Source organism: Drosophila serrata, unplaced genomic scaffold (genome assembly GCF_035046125.1).
Source record: "Drosophila serrata isolate PLE 108 unplaced genomic scaffold, ASM3504612v1 contig_276, whole genome shotgun sequence".
NCBI lineage: Eukaryota > Metazoa > Arthropoda > Insecta > Diptera > Drosophilidae > Drosophila > Drosophila serrata.
In genome coordinates, this window is record NW_028257174.1 from 1,461,183 (window position 1) to 1,482,525 (window position 21,343).

Here is a 21,343-nt window from a genome sequence, read left to right on the forward strand (position 1 = left end):
TCCAACAAATTTCTCCAGACACAGGAGGTAACGGGTTTTCCATAGGCGTAGTCAAAATAATAAAGCCAAAGTTTTAAAATGCTTAAAAAAAAAAAAAATAAAAAAACTGCAATGCTTTAATGTTGGTAAACATGTATAATTATATTTAATTTAATCTTTATTGATAAATGGAATAAATGATAATTATTATATTAATTATTTCTGATTAATTTTGTTTAGTTTATTTTATTAAAGTGTAGTTTACCTGCAAGACTGAAATGTTAAAATGTTTGACTTGTTTTTATTTTAATTTATATTAATTTATTAATTGGTTTTGAAACTAAGATTGACTCAGAAGCATATATTTCTAGCCGCCAGGGCCTTCAACTATCGTATTAAAAATGTAATTTTTATTTATACAATATTTACATTTAAATAATTTCCACTTTTTTAAACAAGGGGAATAAATTAAATTAATAAATAAATATAAGATAAACATGTATAACTTTATTTTATTTTCATTGAGTGGGAATAAATGATTATTATTATATTAATTATTTCTGATTAATTTTATTTTGTTTATTTTATTAAAGTGTTGTTTACCTGCAAGGCTGAAATGTTAAAATATTTTAGTTATTTTTATTTTAATTTATATTATTTTATTAATTGCTTTTGAAACAGAGATTCACTCAGAAGCTTATATTTCTAGCCGACAGGGCCTTCAACTATCGTATTAAAATAGTTCGTAATTTTATTTTTACAATATTCACATTTAAATCATTTTATTTAACTTTATTTAATTTAATCTTTATTTTATTTTCATTAAGTGGGAATAAATGATTATTATTAAATTAATTATTTCTGATTAATTTTAATAAGTTTATTTTATTACCGTGTTATTTACCTGCAAGACTGAAGTGTTAAAATATTTTAGTTATTTTTTTAAACTATATTTTATTAATTGTTTTTGAAACTTAGATTGAGTCAGAAGTTTATATTTCTAGCCGGCAGGGCCTTCAACTATCGTATTAAAATATTTCGTAATTTTATTTTTACAATATTCACATTTAAATCATTTCATTTAACTTTATTTAATTTAAGCTTTATTTTATTTTCATTAAGTATGAATAAATGATTATTTTTATATTAATTATTTCTGATTAATTTTAATTAGTTTTTTTAATTAAAGTGTTGTTTACCTACGAGACTGAAGTGTTAAAATATTTTAGCTACTTTAATTTTAATTAATATTATTTTATTAATTGTTTTTGAAACTGAGATTGACTCAGAAGCTTATACTTCTAGCCGACAGTGCCTTCAACTATCGTATTAAAATATTTTGTAATTTTATTTTTACAATATTCACATTTAAATCATTTCATTTAACTTTATTTAATTTAATTTTTATTTTATTTTCATTAAGTGGGAATAAATGATTATTATTATTTTAATTATTTCTGATTATTTGTAATTCATTTTTTTTTTAATTAAAGTGTAGTTTACCTACGATACTGAAGTGTTAATATATTTTTGCTACTTTAATATTAATTAATATTATTTTATTAATTGTTTTTGAAACTGAGATTGACTCAGAAGCTTATACTTCTAGCCGACAGTGCCTTCAACTATCGTATTAAAATATTTTGTAATTTTATTTTTACAATATTCACATTTAAATCATTTCATTTAACTTTATTTAATTTAATTTTTATTTTATTTTCATTAAGTGGGAATAAATGATTATTATTATTTTAATTATTTCTGATTATTTGTAATTCGTTTTTTTTTTAATTAAAGTGTAGTTTACCTACGATACTGAAGTGTTAATATATTTTTGCTACTTTAATATTAATTAATATTGTTTTATTAATTGTTTTTGAAACTGAGATTGACTCAGAAGCTTATACTTCTAGCCGACAGTGCCTTCAACTATCGTATTAAAATATTTTGTAATTTTATTTTTACAATATTCACTTTTAAGTCATTTCTATGTTTTAAGAACAAAGGAAATAAATTAAACTAATAAATAGTTATACGATATGACTCAAATATAACGGTTTTATGTTAAAATGTTTATATTTTGTGATCTAAAAATATCGATAGTTGGCAAAACTTATCGAGGGTTTTCCATCTCTATCGCTTACCGGTAACCCGGCGAACGGTCACACTTGCCATCTCCCTTTCACCTAGTTTTGGACACATAATTAATCCGGCGACACCCACTACCCACTGCCCTCCAGTGAGACCCATCCCAGCCAGGCAGTGGCCAGTCAGTCCACTCCGTTGCCAAGACAGCAGACAACAGTGCAGCGGCATCAGTTGCAGTAGCAGCAGGGAGGCGTAAGCAGCGGCAAACACTCAACCCGAAGAGATGGCGCTGCCCTCAATCTCAACGATGCTGGGCGTGGCATTCCTGGCCTACATCCTGCACTCCATCTACCAGATGTCGCAGCTCTTCACGACGCTGCAGTGCAGCGATTTGCCCTGCTACACCTCCTTCCTGGCGGAGCGGCCGCGCCTCCAGCTGGCCCTGTTCTCCTCGCTCAGCCGCAATCCCATCGCCTCCGAGGTGCGGGATCTGTACAAGGCGGAGCGGTTCGACTACCACGAGAACTTTGCCCATGACTTTGAAGTGGAGATCCCACTGAAGACGCGACGCAATGGCTCGCTCTACTTCCATGTGGTGTTGGCGTTGGAGGGAGAGCCCCTGGAGTGGCGGAGCCTGCGGCGCGATGGTCCCACCGTGGTGCACACGCTCAGCTTGACGGACTACATGGTGCCCAAGGCGGAGGCCTTTAATCTGTTGGGGGAATCGTCGGCCACCAACGAGAAACCTAAGGCGAAGGGCGGTGCTGGTGTTCCTGCTGAGAATAAGGCTAAGGCTAAGCCCAGTGGTCGTCCTAGCACCCACATCCGCTCAAATGTGTATGTAACCCTGCTCACCGATATGTTTTCCGTTTCGCAAGAAGATGTCCCACCGGAACTGGCGCCCCTAATACGTGTGAATCGAATGCAACAGATCCTGCCGATCCTGCAAACGGATACGTTCAACACGCGCCTCAAGGACCTAGTGCCAGTGACCCGTAACACCACCGAGTTTACATTCAGCTTCCACTACAAGCCTATCGGCGTCGGAAAGCTCCGGTTGATGCTGCTCATGGAGCACGCCACGCAAGCACTGCTGACCATTGGATTTGCCACCAAGGACATTGATGAGGTCAAGGGTGTGTTCTCCGATACCAATGTCTACCTGCTGTGCGGTACCATCTTCGTCTCGAGCATTCATGTGAGTAGACAAGTGGATTTGATGCCTTTAGCTTGTGACTATAATTTCCCCCCTTTCCCTAGATGCTCTTCGATTTCCTGAGCTTTAAGAACGACGTGGCCTTCTGGCGCAAGAAGCAGTCGTACGAGGGTCTGTCCAGCCGCACCACCATGTGGAGGGCCTTCTCCGAGATCGTCATCTTTCTGTATCTGCTGGACGAGCACACATCGTATCTGGTACTGGTCCCCGTCGGCCTGGGCACCCTCATCGAGCTGTGGAAGTGTAAGAAAATTATGCGTTTCAGCTTTAGCGGATTGATTGGACGCAGGCTGGACGAAGTGGATCGAAGGAATGGCAAGGAGCCAGAGTCACCGTCGTCATCGGTGGCCGAGCAGCAAACGAATCACTTCGATCGCGAGGGCATGCGGTATCTGAGCTATCTGCTGTATCCCCTGTGCCTGGGCGGAGCCGTTTACTCGCTGATCTATCAGCCGCACCGCTCGTGGTACTCCTGGACGGTCAACTCGCTGGTCAATGGAGTCTATGCCTTTGGCTTCCTGTTCATGCTGCCGCAGCTGTTCGTCAACTACAAGCTCAAGTCGGTGGCCGCTCTGCCGTGGCGTGCGTTTATGTACAAGGCGTTCAATACGTTCATTGATGACTTCTTTGCCTTCATCATCACCATGCCGACGGCACACAGAGTGGCCTGTTTGCGCGACGATATTGTGTTCATTATTTACCTGTATCAGCGCTGGCTGTATCCGGTGGACAAGAGCCGTCTGGACACGGGCATGCATATGGAGCAGACATCGCAGGAGGCGACGGCGGCCAGCAATCGGAAGAAGCGAAATTAGGCTTAGCAGAGGCATAAGATAACTTACATACCATTCCGTCTATAGGCCCCCAGCATGCCCAAGTCATTCCACGATCTGATATTATATGTTTGTATGCTGAACCCTGAAGATCTCGAAGTTTGAAGACCCATGTCCCAGGAAAATGCAGCCAAAAGGTGATTTAAAGTGGTTCTTAAAGCCAGAAAAATCTTTAATGCTGGCAAATACCTATGTTTTAAGTAAAAATTAAATTCAACTTGGCTGATAATTCTCTGCCAAAGTTAACGAAGGTCATAAGGTTACAGCCTGTTGACTGTTTTATGTAAAAATGTTAAAAAAGAAACGAGTTAATTGAGTTAAATCAACGGGTATAATATAATTTTTATTATTTTTATATTACTAAACGTTTAGTTTGCAATTAATTTGATAATTTTAGAGTTTTAAAAGAGCCCTGTCATAGAAAAATTGTAATTTTTATAACATATAATTGTATAATTTGATTTTTATATTAAAGAAAAGCTGTCACAGTTCATAGATAAGTCCCTATAACCATGTTTAATGTAAACTATTTAATGAAACTAAGAAACAGAGCAGGAAACGAAAAAGTTAACAGGCATTTAATAACCGATTTAGGAGCAATAAAGGCTAAAATAATTAATAATTTATAAAGTATTTTAAAACAAAAGCAATAGAATTTAGAAAACCCTACAAAGCAACAGAAACTATCATATAACACCGAAATCTGCTCAATTTTTGATATAAATAATAAGATATTAAAAAAAACTCCGTATATTAATTTTTATATATTTTACATAATTATCTATTTGCAAACAAAGATAATAAATAAAATACTTAAACATCATTATAAACAGAAAGTGATCCCAACTGAAAAAAAGGAATAAACCATTATAATACCTTAAAGAAATTAATTTTAAATTTTAATGAGCATGCAAAAATTAACTATAAGTTTTTAATTCATAACTATATATGTTTTATGACTTAAAATTCTGTAAAAAACTAAGCTCAATGTTCAATGTCCTAAAATAAATGTAGTATGCAGGCGAAAATGTATTATTTGTTTATAAAAAAATAAATTTTAGCAAGAAAGGAAGTTAATGTACCCTTGCAGTTAGAGGATCGAATCGGAATTCGATCATAAATAAGCTTAAAATATTTTTTAAATTGGCATTTTTATAAAAAAGTTTTTCCAGAAACCAAAGTTTAAAACACTCATAACTAAGCCAAAAATGCCTTAATTTTAATTCGGAAAACGGCCTCATGTTAGTTTTTATTGGGTTAATAAATCTGCATACTCAAATTTTAGTTTTAAAAGATTTAAAATTTTATCCAATTTTGACAATTTTAACGATGTAACCCCTTATAAAATTTGCAAAATTTTGAAAACGTTAGATTTTCGCGGAACCTAGCTAGATCGGTTCGGCTGGTGATGCTGATCAAGAATATATATGGTTTATGGGGTCGGAAGTGTCTCCGAAACATTTTCACGAAATAAATCCTTAAAAAAATTGCAAAACCAAAGTTTAAAACACTCATAACTAAGCCAAAAATGCTTTAATTTTAATTTGGAAAACGGTCTCATGTTAGTTTTTATTGGGTTTATAAATCTGCATACTCAAATTTAAGTTTTAAAAGATTTAAAATTTTATCAATTTTTGACAATTTTAACGATGTAACCCCTTATAAAATTTGCAAAATTTTGAAAACGTTAGATTTTCGCGGAACCTAGCTAGATCGGTTCGGCTGGTGATGCTGATCAAGAATATATATGGTTTATGGGGTCGGAAGTGACTCCGAAACATTTTGAGGATATAAATCCTTAAAAAAATTGCAAAACCAAAGTTTAAAACACTCATAACTAAGCCAAAAATGCCTTAATTTTAATTCGGAAAACGGTCTCATGTTAGTTTTTATTGGGTTAATAAATCTGCATACTCAAATTTTAGTTTTAAAAGATTTAAAATTTTATCAAATTTTGACAATTTTAACGATGTAACCCCTTATAAAATTTGCAAAACTTTGAAAACGTTAGATTTTCGCCGAACCTAGCTAGATCGGTTCGGCTGGTGATGCTGATCAAGAATATATATGGTTTATGGGGTCGGAAGTGTCTCCGAAACATTTTCACGAAATAAATCCTTAAAAAATTTGCAAAACCAAAATTTAAAACACTCATAACTAAGCCAAAAATGCCTTAATTTTAATTCGGAAAACGGTCTCATGTTAGTTTTTATTGGGTTAATAAATCTGCATACTCAAATTTTAGTTTTAAAAGATTTAAAATTTTATCAAATTTTGACAATTTTAACGATGTAACCCCTTATAAAATTTGCAAAATTTTGAAAACGTTAGATTTTCGCGGAACCTAGCTAGATCGGTTCGGCTGCTGATGCTGATCAAGAATATATATGGTTTATGGGGTCGGAAGTGACTCCTTTACATGATTTCAAGCTTCTGCCAATTACAATATCCCTAAAAATGCATCATAAATCCCTGTTGCCATTAAAAAACAGCCACGTCTTGGAAAGTTATAGATTTTCTATATTTAAATGCCATTTTATTAGCTTAATGTTAGGGGTCCAATATGGTTTGCTGGGGGACACAGGAGACAAGGGTCACAGAGGATGTAAAGTTTAGCTGGTGACAGAAAAAAATGGGAAATATTTACGATCTCTAATTCTTAAACTAAACTGGCGAAGAAAATAAGAGTTTGCCGTGCGCAAGGATCACGGATTACGGATCTGGGCTAAGGTGCGCTGCCTGCCTGCCTGCCTAGCCATTGCGTATGCCCAGCGCCTGCTCCAGCTCCGCCCGCTTCTGATTGACCTTGGTGAAGAAGTAGCGCGAAACGGCTTCGTGCGTCCAGGGCTGATAGTAGAATTCGGCGCGTCGCTCCTCCTCCGGATTGCCCACCACGTCCGTCATGAGCTGTGGAGGCAAGAAATCCCCGATTAAAGTGAGAAACTCCACGCAAGAAAGGCGAGTAAGTAATACTTACCTTCAAGTCCCTCGTCTGACTGATGATCCATCGGTGTATAAACATCTGTGGATCCTTGGCGAAGCTGAGGAAGAACTCCCGGTTCGTCTTCATCTGATTGATGGTGTCCACCGTCTCATGGATCTTGGTATCCAGACCCTGGATCTCCTGCTGGCTGGCGGTGCTCATCAGGAAGCTGTTCATCTGGTTCTTGAGCGTGTCGTCCACCTCAACGTCGATGTCGTAGCAGGCGGTCTGCTTGTTCTCCGCCCCGCTCTCGATGAAATGATTGATCACGATGGGATCGGGCGGATGGAGCAGGGGATTGAGGCGTTGCGGTATCTCGGCGAACTTCATGCGCTGACAGCTGAATATCTGCTCCAGATACTTGTCACAGTTGATGTACTCCCGTTCGTGGGCATCCTGCAGCTTGTGCGTCTTGATGTACTGCCACAGGGCGGAGATGATGACCGGCCGGGTCTGCGTGTGCACGCCGAGGAGGCGGGCGAGGCGCGGGTCCAGCTTGAACTGCAGCGGCTGGTAATCGAGCAGCAGGAGGATGGTGCAGCGCACGTTGCGATCGCCCGGTCGCTTCACCTGGAATCCATCCGTCTCCTGGGTGGTGTGGGTGCGATGCCACTCCACCAGATGGTTATCCGGCCCATACAGCTCCTTGTCCAGCTCAATGACCAGTGACTTGAAGAACGATGAGAATTTACGTTTGATTTTTGTATTGGGATCACCCTTGCCGTCCTCCAGCAGACGACCCTCGACACGCAGCTCCCACGAGGCGACGGCGCCCTCCTCGCCATCGTTGGTCGGCTCCTTGCTTGGGTAGAATGTGTTCGAAATGAAGATGCGCAGCTTGCGCTTCTGCTTCATGGGTCGCTTGAGCGCCTCCTGGATGTCCAGACGCTTGCGCATGATCGTCGCGTCCAGCTTGCGTTCAAATGTCAGCAGATCCATGTACGCCTGCGACTCCGGCACCAAATCCCGCACCTTCTGCGGCAGTATCTTGTCCGCCAGCTTCTTTTTCTTCTTGGCCGTCACAAATTCCCCCTTGCCGCCCGGTCCACTGCCCAGGCCGCGTGCCTCATTCGAACGCTTGCTGCCGCCACCGGTGCCAGAGCCACCGCTTCCTCCTCCGCCGCCGCCGCCACCGCCTCCACCTCCACCGCCGCCACCGGTGCCACGCAGACCGCTCTGAAAGGCCGGCTGCTGGGCGGCGCGCTGTAGAAGGGAACCGGGCCCGGGACCGCCGGGCAGTACGCCGGGTACACCGGGAACGCCAGTGCCAGGCGCTGTGCCCGGCACCGGTTGCGTTGTGTTTGGATGCAAGGGAAAGCCCCTGGGCTGTTTGGAGTACAGAAAATCGCATTAGTTAGCTGGGGGAGAAGCATGAACTGCAGGAAAACTCACCGGAAAAGTGGCGCCTGGCGGCGGATAGGGACGCATGCCGGGCGCCGGTGGCGGCGGCTGGTAGCGCGACTGCACCGGCGCTTGGCCAGGTGCAAAGCGTTGCGACATCTTCACTGGCTGTGCTGCTGCTTGTTTCTTGGTCTCGTTGCTGCTAGTGAAAATTGCAATTCACTTTTTTCTTGGTTTTCCTTTTGTTACAACAACGCGTCACAAGAAAAACACACACACAAAAATTTCGCCTGTAAAATGGCGTCAAAACAGGGTTGTATTAGCGTCAAGGGGTACCTTTATCGAAATATCGAAGTATCGAAATATCGAATATAAAAAATACTAAAAGTGGTTTGAGTCTAAGCTAACGTTAAAATAAAATCTGATTGCTGTAATTTTAATTAGTGCATAAACCTTCCGGTAGGTGCTTTTGACCATGTAAAATGTAATCTCACCTATTTGAGCATTTATTTTGATGCAAGCAATATCACTCAAAGCTGTGCCTCGGCCGGTCAATAAATTTCACTCAATGACAATATTTCTCAGAGCAGTGAATCGGCAAATTAAATGCCGGTAATGTTGTTGTTGTAAAACTCAAGTTGTTGTACAACACTTTTGTTGTTGTTGTAGGCCGAACCCCGGCCTCAGTTTGGCCAAATTCAGTACAAATCCATCGAATTCTCGATTTGAAGTACCAGGCGAACAGAAATCAGCAGATGAAGGATGCACTTTTGTACACGCTCAAACTTTTTACATTGAGTGAAAACATTGAGTGAAAAATATAGCATCAAGATCAAATACTCAACACGGCTTGAGACTTATATTAGTGCTTGAATCGTCCGACAGGTGGCTATTGACCATGTAAAGTAAAATATTTTTTACATCTAGATTTGTTTACAATATTAGGACAATACATGGAACCTGGCTTGGAGAATACTAAGTTTCAACAAAATTCCGATAGGTGGCGTTCCGAAATTGACATTAGGTGTAAAAAAGTATTTAGACTTTGTATATTGAATACTTTATTTAATATTAATATTTCAGATCTGTTGAAGCATTTTACATTCTACATGGACATTCTACACGATGTATGAGAATTCGGACCCACAGGGCGAGAATTCGTCCCAAGTATCTGTAAACATTTTAATGGCTTGTGTACGTGTAAAATGTAAAATGTTAATCTAACAACGGCGATGTTAAATCTCTAGAGAAAATATAGCCAGAAGCCAGCTATCGATGTTTTTATCGATGTTTTTTGCGCACCTCTACAGCACTGCTGTCACTATTAAAATAAATTCTAAAAAAAACGCAAGTAATGGACGAAACTTGGTGGTTAGCCCAGCTCAAGGCCCTGGAACCGAAGGGCCAGCGCCTGGAGACGCTGAACAGCATGTACACCGCGATCAACAAGTCGGCCCCGTCCAAGCAAATCGTTCTGCGCGTGCTCGCCGCTCCCGAATTGTACGAATGTGCGGAAATCGGCGGCGCTGCAGAAGCAGATGCGGCGGCGCCAAAGGATGGTGTGGTCAGTGTGGCCCTGGAGCTCCTGGACCGCTGCATGTACTTGATGGTGCCGGAGACGGACGTCGAGCAGCTGCCTCAGCTGCTGAACCGCGGTCTCACGCACACGAATCCGGCCGTGCGCTCACGGGTGCTGAGCCTGCTATACCGGGAGCTAGAACGCCAGGTGCGTTCGGGACAAGTTCACCAGCTGCCGAATAATGAGCTCCTCTTCCTTGTCCTCGACGAGCTGAAGCAAGCAGAGACGGAGGCCAGCGCCGTGGCCATTAAAATCCTTTCGATTGTGCTGGTTCAGCGCCTGAACGATGCCGGTGTCCAGGCCAAGCTGGTGGAGTTGCTGCAGCAGAACGAGATTGTGCGCTGTCGCGCCTACGAACTGGCCGTCAACCTGGCCAAGACCAGTGCCTCCTCGCTGGGATCCGTTGAGTTTATGCTGGACGCCGCGCTCAGCGAGCTGGACAACGACGATGTCCTGCTGCAGGCCAGCGTTATGGAGATCCTGGTGCCGCTGGCCGAGCAGAATCATGGCCTCTCGTACATGGAGCGTCGGCAGGTGTTTGATGTGATAAGCAATCGAGTGCAGCGCCTGGAGGAGAATCCCCTGGACGCCCTGCTCGTGCCTAGCATTATGAAGTTCTTTGGCAAAATTGCCGCCGTGCAGCCGCAGAAGATCATCGTTGGCTATTCGCATATGCTGATTTGCCTGTTCGAGCAGCTGCAGTCGGAGGATGAGACCATATTGCCCACCGCCCTGGACACGCTGCCCAATTTGGCGGGGACGCCGCAGGGCAAAATGCTGCTGCATCTTAACTTCCAGCCGGCCATGGAGCGAACGCTGATGAAGTATGGAGCGTACACCAAAAAGCTATCGGCGCCGATTAAAGTGAGGCTCCTGAACTCGCTGGATGTGATTTATGCCATGGAGACGCCGCCCACCAAGGAAATTGAGTAAGGATCTGTAAATCACCTGGCTTATACCTTCTCTAACCTCTCTTTTCCTTTAGTAACGTCCTCAAGGGCTGGTATGAGTGCTTCGCTGGCGGTCTACAGGCCAATCACATCATGGATTTGGTCAATACACCATTCCCTGACCTCCAGCTAGCCGCCTTGGCCCTGCTAAAGACCCTGTGTAAATATCGCTGGGGTGTGGCGGCTCTCCGGAATACTGGCGGCGCCGTGGAATTCCTGCTTTCGCGTCAGAAGGATCTCCACAAGGATGTCAAGTTCTTAAAGTGGGAAATCCTAGAGCTGCTGTCCGTTAGCCCGGAGTTTTCGCCCACCGAAACTGTACGCTTCACGGCCTATGTCAACGAGGGACCATATCACATCCAGGCGGACCTCAATATAGCCACCGAGCCGCAGGGCGGTGCGTAGAGGGAGAGCGGGACTAAAGGGGATGCCAAGCATTCAAATCGGGATTCAAACTAACATCTGAATATGTATTTATAATATAGAATTAAAATAAAATTTAACTATTAGATCACAAGTAAGCGTGGGAGACCCTCGCTGGATCCTCTGTCCACCTGCCAAGTCCAGCCACGCACTCCACCTTCAGCCATTCCATCCATTCATCCCTCTGCCTTGAAGTAAGTCTCTTACAGGTAACTCATCTGACGGTGGGAGAGTCGCTTTCTACCAGAACCACCACCTACACCGCCACCTAGATGGGCCAGACTTACGCTTAATCCTGACTCGTAGGCGGTCTGCGTCTGGGAGCGGGTCTCGTTGTTCAGCAGCGAGCAGCTGGGCAGCGTGTGGCAGTAGCGACGCAGCTGCTGCTTGAAAGCAGCCGTAGTCAAGGTATACAGCACGGGATTCAAAGCCGAGTTAACGGGCAAAACCAGGACCGCCAGCCAGGCATACAGATCGGGAGAGATCTCGCAGCCTGCAATAAGGATATAGCAATTAATCAAGGGGTTTCCAGCAGGACATGTTATATATTAAACTCACCCGAAAGGGCCGCCACCTTGACCACAATTATGGGCAGCCAGCAGGCGCAATCCGTGGTCACAATTATCGCAAATCTACAAGAAATCACAAATGTAACTCTATGTATATAAAAGTGATTACTCAAACCGACCTAGTGGCCACCACATTCTCCCGTCCGCTGTGTGTGCTCCGCATTCCTCCGCCAGAATCTCGAATAGCCTGCAGCATTCGCACATAGGAGAACAGGATAAAGACCAAAGACAACGTGTTGACGAAGATGAACAGCAACGCCGAGTACTCCCAGCCCTGTGAAAAATATATACTATCAATGATACAGTTTAAGAATAGGTAAAGAAGCAGCTTGCTTACCTTGGCATAAGGATCATGGATGTGCAGGGACAAGCAGACACCGTTGTTGCCATAAAAGTGGCTTCCAAAGTACGGATTGGTCAGCAGAGGGGCCGCTGCCAGGCCGAAACTGATGCCCCAGAGCAGCAGCAGGCGCAGGACAATGCTAAGGAATAAATAAATCAAAGGATTAAGACAAGAATAAATACAAACATATAAAAACAAAGAAGTATTTGCGCTTGCATTATAATTCTTAATGAAATTAAACATGCACACCCTTCAAATTTCTTAATTAAACAATAATAAAACCTGTATATTAATCAATTGAAACTTCAGGATATATGTATGTATGTATGTATATTCCTCAGTGCTAGTTTAACCGAATCGAACTACTATATCATATAGCTGGCATAGGAAAGATGACGTGGAGAACCTAGTTTCCGTTCTTGAAATAATAAAATATTGCAATGGCAATGAATAAATAATAATAATAAATAGCTCACTCCCCCTCTCCCTCCCCCTCTCACTCTCTGGGTATGTCCAACTCTCGGTATGCCTATCCCTCTGTGCCTCTCCAGAGGCAACTCTTGCCCTCTATGTCTCTCTCCCTATCGCTGGCGATATCGCCTTCTCTCTAGTGCTCTCACTCTCAATTTCTCTGCTCCTCTCTCTACTCGGGAACTATAAATAGAGGCGCTATCGGGCCGCGCGCCTCAGTCTGTCCTAGGGGTACCTAGTGTTAACATCGATAGTGAAAGTGATTGTGATTAACTTGCAACCCGAAAAATATGACGTGGCCAATGGAATACATCTGGATGACCAAGAAGAAGATCACATCGATGCTACACTGGAAGGAATTAAACAATTACGACAAAGGATGACGTGTGCCTTCGATGAAGAGGATGAGAAGCCAAATTGAGGTCATCAAGAATATAATACTGGGGTAAGTCGGAACCAATCAATATATTTATAATATAAGTAGATTCTAGAGAAGGTATAAGTCCTATTCCAATTCATTTCCTTATTGTCATTACCCTCATTACTTAATCTTAACTTAAAATGATAAAACAATTTGTATTAAGAATATCTACAAACGTAAACTCCTAGTTAACAGCCTAACTAGATTATAATTTATTCAACTTTTACTATATTATTATACCCTTGCAAGGTATTATGATTAAAGTCAGAAACTTGCTTCGAAGTGAAGGTGTTATTTCCGACCCTATAAACTATATATATTCTTGATCAGCATAAACAGGCTAATCTTTCTAGGTATAAGAGACAGAAACAAATTATTTGGCCATTTTCGTTAAAATTTTCAATATTTAAATTCAATTTAAGTAAGCTGATTTGTTAACCTATTCAGAACTAGCACAATGTTAAGGATTTAGATAAAATAAAATACAAATATTTAAGAACAAAGAAGTATTTGCGCTTGCATTATAATCTTTAATGAAATTAAACCTGCACACCCTTCAAATTTCTTAATTAAACAATAATAAAACCTGTAAATCAATCAAATGAAACTTCAGGATATATGTATGTATGTATATTCCTGGTAAAAACAAATAAACCTCCCACCAAATGTTTTTGTGTTGGATAAACACACAATTTAATTCTTATTCTGGGAATTTTGAGTGCTTAGAAAATCAACAAGAAGCAAATATGTATCCCTGCCAGCTTTTAAGGGTGCCGGAAATGTAATTTAAATAATTGGATTCCAAAGTAAAGACAAACTTTTTGTTGTTGTTTATCGTAATAACAACAAGCTCTGTAGAAAACGAGCTTTAGTTAAGAATGTTTGATTAAAAAAGACAAATACACTTTCAATTGCATCTAAAGATAAATTTTTTGTAGAGTTTTCCAGGTAAGTATTAAGTACACAATTTCAATTATAAATAGTTAGACTTCTTGACTGTTTCTATTTCAAAGACATGCAAACTATTATTTACTTGTATTGACTTGCTCTAGTTAATGTATAAAAAAAAAACACTTTCAATAAGTTTTCGCAACAAGCTAAAGTTTAATTAAAAACTCTACTGATTCTTCTGTGAAACTTTCTTAAAAAAAATAAAGCTGCATTCTCCTTTGTAAATTAACAAAAAATGTTCCCTTTTATAGTGCACATTATCCTTTGTGGAGCGTGACCTTTGCGGACAGTTCTCTTCCTCAACACTTACCGAAACTTTTCCGTGTCCCGCGGCTTGAGGGGTCGCGTCACAGACATCAGACGGTCCCAGGTGACCAGGGTGAGCAGCAGCGTCGACGACTGGCAACTGAAGGTGCTGAGGAAGCCTACGCAATATTCAACATTAATGCATGAAAGATAATTGCAAAAAGGGAGCAAGGAGGAGGAGCAGGAGCTGGAGGATACTTACCGGCAAAGGCGCAGACACCGCTGTGGCGCCAGGCCTCCTCATACTTGATGTACTCGCCGCGAAAGTTAATGTCCGCGCAGGCAATCAGCGTCAGGTAAATACCCATGAGAAAATCGCTGGCGGCCAGGTGTCGCAGGTAAAGTGAATGCTCCACATTGCTCCTGGATTTGTAGAAGTAGCGTCCGAGGAGCACCAAAAGGTTGCCCACAACGGCAATGGAGGCCATCACCCAAACGCTGGAAAAGAGGGAGAGAAGAGTTAAAAAAGGGAGAAAGCGAAAGTTACCAAAACTCTAATGAGAGTCTACCATTAAATACCCAGCATTGAGTATGTTTAATGGCTCAAAATAATGTCTGTGCTAATAATATTACAAATAATAACTTAATTTTTAGCTGTTTATATTATTAATTTTAGGTATGATTTGCTTTCTGCCTCATGAAATCTAAAAATCATGCACATTTAATGATCAATAATTATAGATTTAATTAATGTGTATAAATTTAAAGCTTTAATCATATATATTCTTGATCAGTATCTAAATCAGAGTCGATTTCGTTATTCTCTGCCCCTATTTCTCGGCCACACGCTTTCTCTAGCTCTAACTCCCTCTGGGAGTCTCTTGGGATTTTCCTTACTCTCTCTCTCTCGCTCTCAATTTCTCTGTTCTCTTTCCTCGGGGACTATAAATAGAGGCGCTATGGGGCCGCGCGCCTCAGTCTGTCCTAGGGGTACCTAGTGTTAACATCTAAAGTGATAGTGATTGTGATTAACTTGCAACCCGAAAAATATGACGTGGCCAATGGAATACATCTGGATGACCAAGAAGAAGATCACATCGATGCTACACTGGAAGGAATTAAACAATGACGACAAAAGATGACGTGTGCCTTCGATGAAGAGGATGAGAAGCCTAATTGAAGTCACCATGAATATAATAATGGGGTAAGTCGTAACCAATCAATTTATTTATATCATTTAAGTAGATTCTAGAGAAGGTATAAGTCCAAGGTCTAGAATCAGCTTTGCTAGCTATGTGTCTATTTTCCAATTCATTTCATTATGGCCATGGACCTCATTACTTAATTTAAATTTAAAATAATATAGCAATTTGTATTAAGAATATCTACAAACGTAAACTCACAGATAGCATCCTAACTAATTATAATTTTTTAACTTTTCCTATATTATTATACCCTTGGAGGATATTATAATGTTAGTCTGAAGGTTGAAACAAAGTGAAGCATTCATTCCTGACCCTAAAAACTATATACATTCTTGATCAGCATCAACAGGCGAATCTTTCTAGGTATAAGAGATAGAAGCAAATTTGTTTGCCATTATCGTTAAAATTTTCAATATTTCAATTCAATTTAAGTAAGCTGATTTGTTAACCTATTTAAAACTAGCAAACAATTTTAAGGAATTTATTTGTTAAACAATTTAGACAAAATTAAATACAAATATTTAAGAACAAAGAAGTATTTACGTTTGCCTTATAATTCTTAATGAAATTAAACATGCACACCCTTCAAATTTCTTAATTAAACAATAATAAAACCTGTATAATAATCAATTGAAACTTCAGGATATATGTATGTATGTATGTATATTCCTCAGTGCTATTTTAACCGGATCGAACTACTATATCATATAGCTGGCATAGGGAAGATGACGTGGAGAACCTAGTGTCCGTTCTTAAAATAATAAAATATTCCAATGGCAATGAATAAATAATAATAATAAATAGCTCAAAAATTAATGAATAAATAATAATAATAAATAGCTCAAGAATTAAAGAATAAATAATAATAATAAATAGCTTACTCTCCCTCTCCCCCCCTCTCTCTATCTCTCTGGGTATGTCCAACTCTGGGTATGTCCAACTCTCGGGATGCCTATCCCTCTGTGCCTCTCCAGAGGCAACTCTTTCCCTCTATGTCTCTCTCCCTATCGCTAGCGATACCACCTTCTCTCTAGTGCTCTCACTCTCAATTTCTCTGCTCCTCTCTCTACTCGGGAACTATAAATAGAGGCGCTATCGGGCCGCGCGCCTCAGTCTGTCCTAGGGGTACCTAGTGTTAACATCTAAAGTGATAGTGATTGTGATTAACTTGCGACCCGAAAAATATGACGTGGCCAATGGAATACATCTGGATAAACAGGAAGATCACAATGATGCTACACTGGAAGGAATTAAGCAATGACGACAAGGGATGACGTGTGCCTTCGATGAAGAGGATGAGAAGCCTAATTGAAGTCATCAAGAATATAATACTGGGGTAAGTCGTAACCAATCAATTTATTTATATCATTTAAGTAGATGGTATAGAAGGTATAAGGTCTAAATATAGAATCAGCTGCGCTAGCTTTGCATTTATTTTCCAATTATTTACATTATTGCCTTGGACCTCATTACTTTATCTTAATTTAAAATGATACAACAATTTGAATTAAGAATATCTACAAACGATAACTCCTAGTTAACAGCCTAACTAAATTAGTTAGTGTTAACATCGATAGTGAAAGTGATTAACTTGCGACCCGAAAAATATGACGTGGCCAATGGAATACATCTGGATAACCAAGAAGAAGATCACATCTATGCTACACTGGAAAGAATTAAACAATGACTACAAAGGATGACGTGTGCCTTCGATGAAGAGGATGAAAAGTCAAATTGAGGTCATCAAGAATATAATAATGGGGTAAGTCGAACCAATTTATTAATTATTATTATTTATATCATTTAAGTAGATGGTATAGAAGGTATAAGGTCTAGGTCTAGAATCAGCTGCGCTAGCTTTGCATTTATTTTCCAATTATTTTAATTTAAATTTAAAATGATATATTAATTAGTATTAAGAACACTACAAACGTAAATTGACAGTTTACAGCCTAACTAAATTATAATTTGTTTAACTTGTGGTATATTATTTTATCCTTGGAGGCTATTATAATTTTAATCTGAAGGTTGAAACTAAGTGAAGGAGTCATTTCCCTACTATATATATTCTTGATCAGCATCAACAGGCGAATCGAACTAGCCATATCCGGTGAAAAAATACATTTTTGAAATTTTTTCAAAATTTTATAAGGAGTTACATCGTCAAAATTGCCAAAAAAAATATTAAAATTTTGATTTTTTTTTAAATTTTAATTTGGGTATGTAGATTTGTTAAAGTAAAGAAAACTAGCATAGAACAGCTTTCCAAATTGAAATTGATTAATTTTTGGCTTAGTTATGATATTTGAAAAACTATGTTTTACACAAAAAATAAGCATATAAAAATATCGATTTAATATACCCATACTACACATATTTTAGGTTTCCTTATTTCTGTTTGCAATCATAATCTTAATAAATAAAGAATAAAAAGATTGGAAAAAGCAAAATTAAACAACATATTTAACTGGAAACTTAAAAAAAAAGTTTTGTAAGTAATGCAATAATTATTAATAGATCTTTGACCTAGTTAAGATCGATTTAACACTCGAACCCATGGTCCTAAGGGTAAGTTGTGAAAGTTACTTCATAGAGTTTAAGCTGCCCAATATACCCTTTCGCTCCTCTATAACTTAAGGGAGTGTGGCAATCATAAAGCGAAGCTTTTTCGACCTTGACTCTGGACAATTGTCCCTATGCTACCGCTGCTACCCATAAATTCGGGCAATTAAAGGAAATTTAAGTAGGAACCCCCCGTTGGAGAGCCTCAAAAGCACGCTTCCTTTGTTGTCCCATTGTATGTTGTGTGTATGTCCTGTATCCTGTGTTTTCTATGTGAGTTGGTGGCAGTGGCAATTGCCAATTGTCCGGGTGTCTGCCTCATTATTGCAGTAGTGACTGCGACTAGGACGAGACCTGGGCACCAACTACCATCCACATCAGCATCACCATCAACAAGCAGTAGCAACAATTGCTGATTTCAGGACAATTATAGACACTCTGTGGCACACTATAATGCCTAATTTATGCCAAACCAAGTGCCTGCTCCGCTTCCCATTCATTGCCCCTGATGATGATTGATGGCCAAGTGCAGGTTTTGGCTGAAATCAAAAGGATGCTTTGACCAAACGCATGGAAAATTGAAGGGGGGGGAAAATGCAGTCCTTGAAAACGAGAAACTAAAGCTTTAGAAGTAATTTAAACTAAAAGAATTTGCCAAAGGGAAAACCAATTTCGTGTGAAAATAAATTTCAGGAAGTGTAGATTACACACCTAGCAGACTTCATGTAATAAATTTAAGCAAAAAATTGAAGCGAATTTCGGAATTTCTATAAAGGTAAATCAAAAACCTGGCCACTTGGTGGGGGTAACCAGGTGTAAAGACCAGACAAAACAAAAAAAAAAAGAAGAAAGGAAATACTTGAAAGACCTGCAGACTAAAGTATTTAATTTTTATGAAAACGTCAACTTGGCATAATGAAATAATGTACTAAGCAGCCGAGTAAATTCTCAACGGGCCACGTTGGCAGGCAGCCTTGAAGGCTACGTGGCCTGCAGGAGCAAGCCAACTCCTGCTCCATTTGTATGTTTGCTTGCCGGAGGAGAGTAAGTATGTGTGTGCTGGGAAAATGTGTGGAAAATGCAAACAAACAAGCGGAGCGAGTGAACGTAATTTTCATTTTCCAACAGCGAGGGGAGAGAGGGGAACAACAACACATCCTAGACGATGGCAGGCAGCCAGATAATCACTCAGCAGACTTGATGACAAGTGACTGCCGGTTGCCGGTTGCTGGTTGCCGTTTGCTGCTTCCTGGTTGCCTCCCCTTCCCAGTTAGCCTTATATTTGCCTTTTGCCAAGTAGCTAAAACTTGGCTAAAATATCAAAAATAAAGACAGGCCACTTGAAAAGGCTCTGGGAGTGACGAAATGCTGGCCATTATCAGTCGCAGATGAGGCATTAATGTATCATTAAGTGATGGAATGATGGTTCTCTTTGATCCCAGGATGGATATCTTTGAATCAGATTTGAATAATATAAACTATAAGATGCTTGACACCAGAGAAGTTCACAAACACTTGGGGTAGCCATAGATACAAATTATATTCCCAAGGCTTAAGTAAACCTTTCCCTAAAAGTCTCATTTCAGAATATCTTCTTGGTAAACCCTTTTGCTTTGTTTTCCGGAAACATTTTTAGTAAATTAAGCAACTAAATTAAGTAACTAAATTAAGAAAAAAACAGAAAACGAAATTAGGAGCCATGTTGATTGAATTGAATGGAACGCCATTGATCAATGGACGCCACAGTGGTGGTGAAGGCGAAACATCTGTGATTGTATTGCAACCAGGCGGTCATGGTGAACCTTCAAGGCAGTTACAGAACGTGGCCGAGGAGCAGGACGAGATCCAGGAACAGGAACATGAAGTGGAACATGAGCCAGGCATTGTTCCCAGCAGCATGGAACACCATATTCAGGCTCGTCTCTTGGTAGTTGACAAGCGTTTGCATCAGGCAATGTACAACTCCTCCTGAGGAAGTCCTACTCCTATTCCTATTCTAATCCTTATTCCATTTGAATGCCATGCCATAGTTGAATGTTCAAAAATCAAGTTTCAAAAATAAATTCCCTTGATTTCCAATGTCGGATTTGCACATAATCCCACTTCGAGTGTCACAGGACACTGGAATGCTCCTTGACTTAATTGCAAGCAAAGCTCTTGGTTAAACATCGAGTGCCATAATGATGACAATGATTTAATTGCATCCTTAATGAAGGCAAGCTGACCACACACACACACACACACACACACACACACACACCATCTTCTACAAGTTCCCTCTCTCGCTTCCTTAGAGCTCTCAGGTTGATTAAATCGATATTTTGGACTTGACTCACCTGCCTCTCAGTATCTGGTTGTCCAGAAGATGCAGCTTGCTGCTTATGCCATCGCCATGCGGATCGCAGACGCGCACATGAAGGGCGGCGCTGCACAGATGGAACCACGAGAAGTAACTGCCAAAGGACATTTGTTTGTTTTTTATTTCAAGAGATATAACCATTACAGTGTGTGCCAATGGGTTGCATTCAGTGGTGCCATATTTTTGCTTAGAAAATCGGTTTGTCATTTTACATTTCGAGGAAGAAGGGTTTCCCTCTCTTTTAAAATAATTCTATTTGTTGAGCAGATTTAGCTTGTAATATTTTATATTAATTTATGGTTCCTATTCATTTCAAAACTCTTCCGTTTACTTAAGTTTCTAGGCTTTAAAAACGATATATGATTTATATTTTTGTAAAGCAAAATTAATTAGTTGCACAAGTTATAAATACAATTTGTTCTTGCTTAGTAGCAAAGTTAATCTTTAATTAATTTAAAGACAATTTAAAAAGCCCTAACAAAATACTTGTTGCAAATCTTCAAAAGAGATTTAAGGTAAGGTGTAACAAATATAAAAAACCTGTGAAACCCTCCATTTTTAAAGGTGTCTTCTCTATTTTTATGGCAGCACTGACTGATAAAATGGCTTTGCGGTATGTAAAGCGGACTCACATGTAATCCAGGCTGCTCAGGTTTTGGAGCACCCGCGGATCGAGCGTCTGGAAGCGATTGCCCGTTAACAGCAGCGATGTGAGATTGCCCAAACAGGCGAAGGCCTCCAGTCCGAATCCCTCGATGCGGTTCTCGTTCAAGTGTCTGCAGGATGAGGAGAAGGAGCATACAGTGAGAGAGTGGAAATACGGT

At 40.0% G+C, this 21,343-nt stretch overlaps 4 protein-coding genes across 4 annotated transcripts in view; 2 read left to right on the plus strand and 2 right to left on the minus strand.

Annotated features, from left to right (window-relative positions):
• The first annotated feature begins 2,112 nt into the window (after positions 1–2,112).
• LOC110180326 (lipid scramblase CLPTM1L) lies at positions 2,113–5,144 on the plus strand. The gene is made up of 2 exons (XM_020947983.2): positions 2,113–3,265; positions 3,328–5,144. The coding sequence occupies exons 1-2, from the start codon at positions 2,351–2,353 to the stop codon at positions 4,096–4,098; spliced, it is 1,686 nt and encodes a 561-aa protein (XP_020803642.2). The 5' UTR covers positions 2,113–2,350; the 3' UTR covers positions 4,099–5,144.
• Positions 5,145–6,615: 1,471 nt separating this feature from the next.
• Bap60 (Brahma-associated protein 60) lies at positions 6,616–8,764 on the minus strand. The gene is made up of 3 exons (XM_020947988.2): positions 8,492–8,764; positions 7,094–8,425; positions 6,616–7,023 (listed from the first exon to the last, which is right to left on the minus strand). The coding sequence occupies exons 1-3, from the start codon at positions 8,597–8,599 to the stop codon at positions 6,868–6,870; spliced, it is 1,596 nt and encodes a 531-aa protein (XP_020803647.1). The 5' UTR covers positions 8,600–8,764; the 3' UTR covers positions 6,616–6,867.
• Positions 8,765–9,699: 935 nt separating this feature from the next.
• LOC110180339 (26S proteasome non-ATPase regulatory subunit 5) lies at positions 9,700–11,486 on the plus strand. The gene is made up of 2 exons (XM_020948000.2): positions 9,700–10,948; positions 11,005–11,486. The coding sequence occupies exons 1-2, from the start codon at positions 9,795–9,797 to the stop codon at positions 11,372–11,374; spliced, it is 1,524 nt and encodes a 507-aa protein (XP_020803659.2). The 5' UTR covers positions 9,700–9,794; the 3' UTR covers positions 11,375–11,486.
• Positions 11,419–21,343, minus strand: part of Lgr4 (Leucine-rich repeat-containing G protein-coupled receptor 4) — a 30,524-nt gene continuing 20,599 nt past the window's right edge. The window contains exons 12-19 of the mRNA XM_020948017.2: positions 21,152–21,295; positions 20,497–20,613; positions 14,656–14,891; positions 14,458–14,572; positions 12,299–12,443; positions 12,081–12,235; positions 11,951–12,024; positions 11,419–11,885 (exon numbers count right to left, since the gene is read on the minus strand). Of these exons, the coding sequence (XP_020803676.2) occupies positions 11,596–11,885; positions 11,951–12,024; positions 12,081–12,235; positions 12,299–12,443; positions 14,458–14,572; positions 14,656–14,891; positions 20,497–20,613; positions 21,152–21,295 (1,276 nt within the window). The 3' untranslated portion in view covers positions 11,419–11,595. The remainder of the gene's footprint in view (positions 11,886–11,950; positions 12,025–12,080; positions 12,236–12,298; positions 12,444–14,457; positions 14,573–14,655; positions 14,892–20,496; positions 20,614–21,151; positions 21,296–21,343) is intronic.

Coding starts and splice junctions, on each gene's coding strand:
- LOC110180339 (XM_020948000.2), top strand. CDS start 9,795: ATGGACGAAACTTGGTGGTTAGCCCAGCTCAAGGCCCTGGAACCGAAG. Junction 10,949..11,004: donor CCGCCCACCAAGGAAATTGA/GTAAGGATCTGT, acceptor CTTTTCCTTTAG/TAACGTCCTCAAGGGCTGGT.
- Bap60 (XM_020947988.2), bottom strand. CDS start 8,599: ATGTCGCAACGCTTTGCACCTGGCCAAGCGCCGGTGCAGTCGCGCTAC. Junction 8,426..8,491: donor CGCCAGGCGCCACTTTTCCG/GTGAGTTTTCCT, acceptor TACTCCAAACAG/CCCAGGGGCTTTCCCTTGCA. Junction 7,024..7,093: donor GTCAGACGAGGGACTTGAAG/GTAAGTATTACT, acceptor TTGCCTCCACAG/CTCATGACGGACGTGGTGGG.
- LOC110180326 (XM_020947983.2), top strand. CDS start 2,351: ATGGCGCTGCCCTCAATCTCAACGATGCTGGGCGTGGCATTCCTGGCC. Junction 3,266..3,327: donor TCTTCGTCTCGAGCATTCAT/GTGAGTAGACAA, acceptor CCCTTTCCCTAG/ATGCTCTTCGATTTCCTGAG.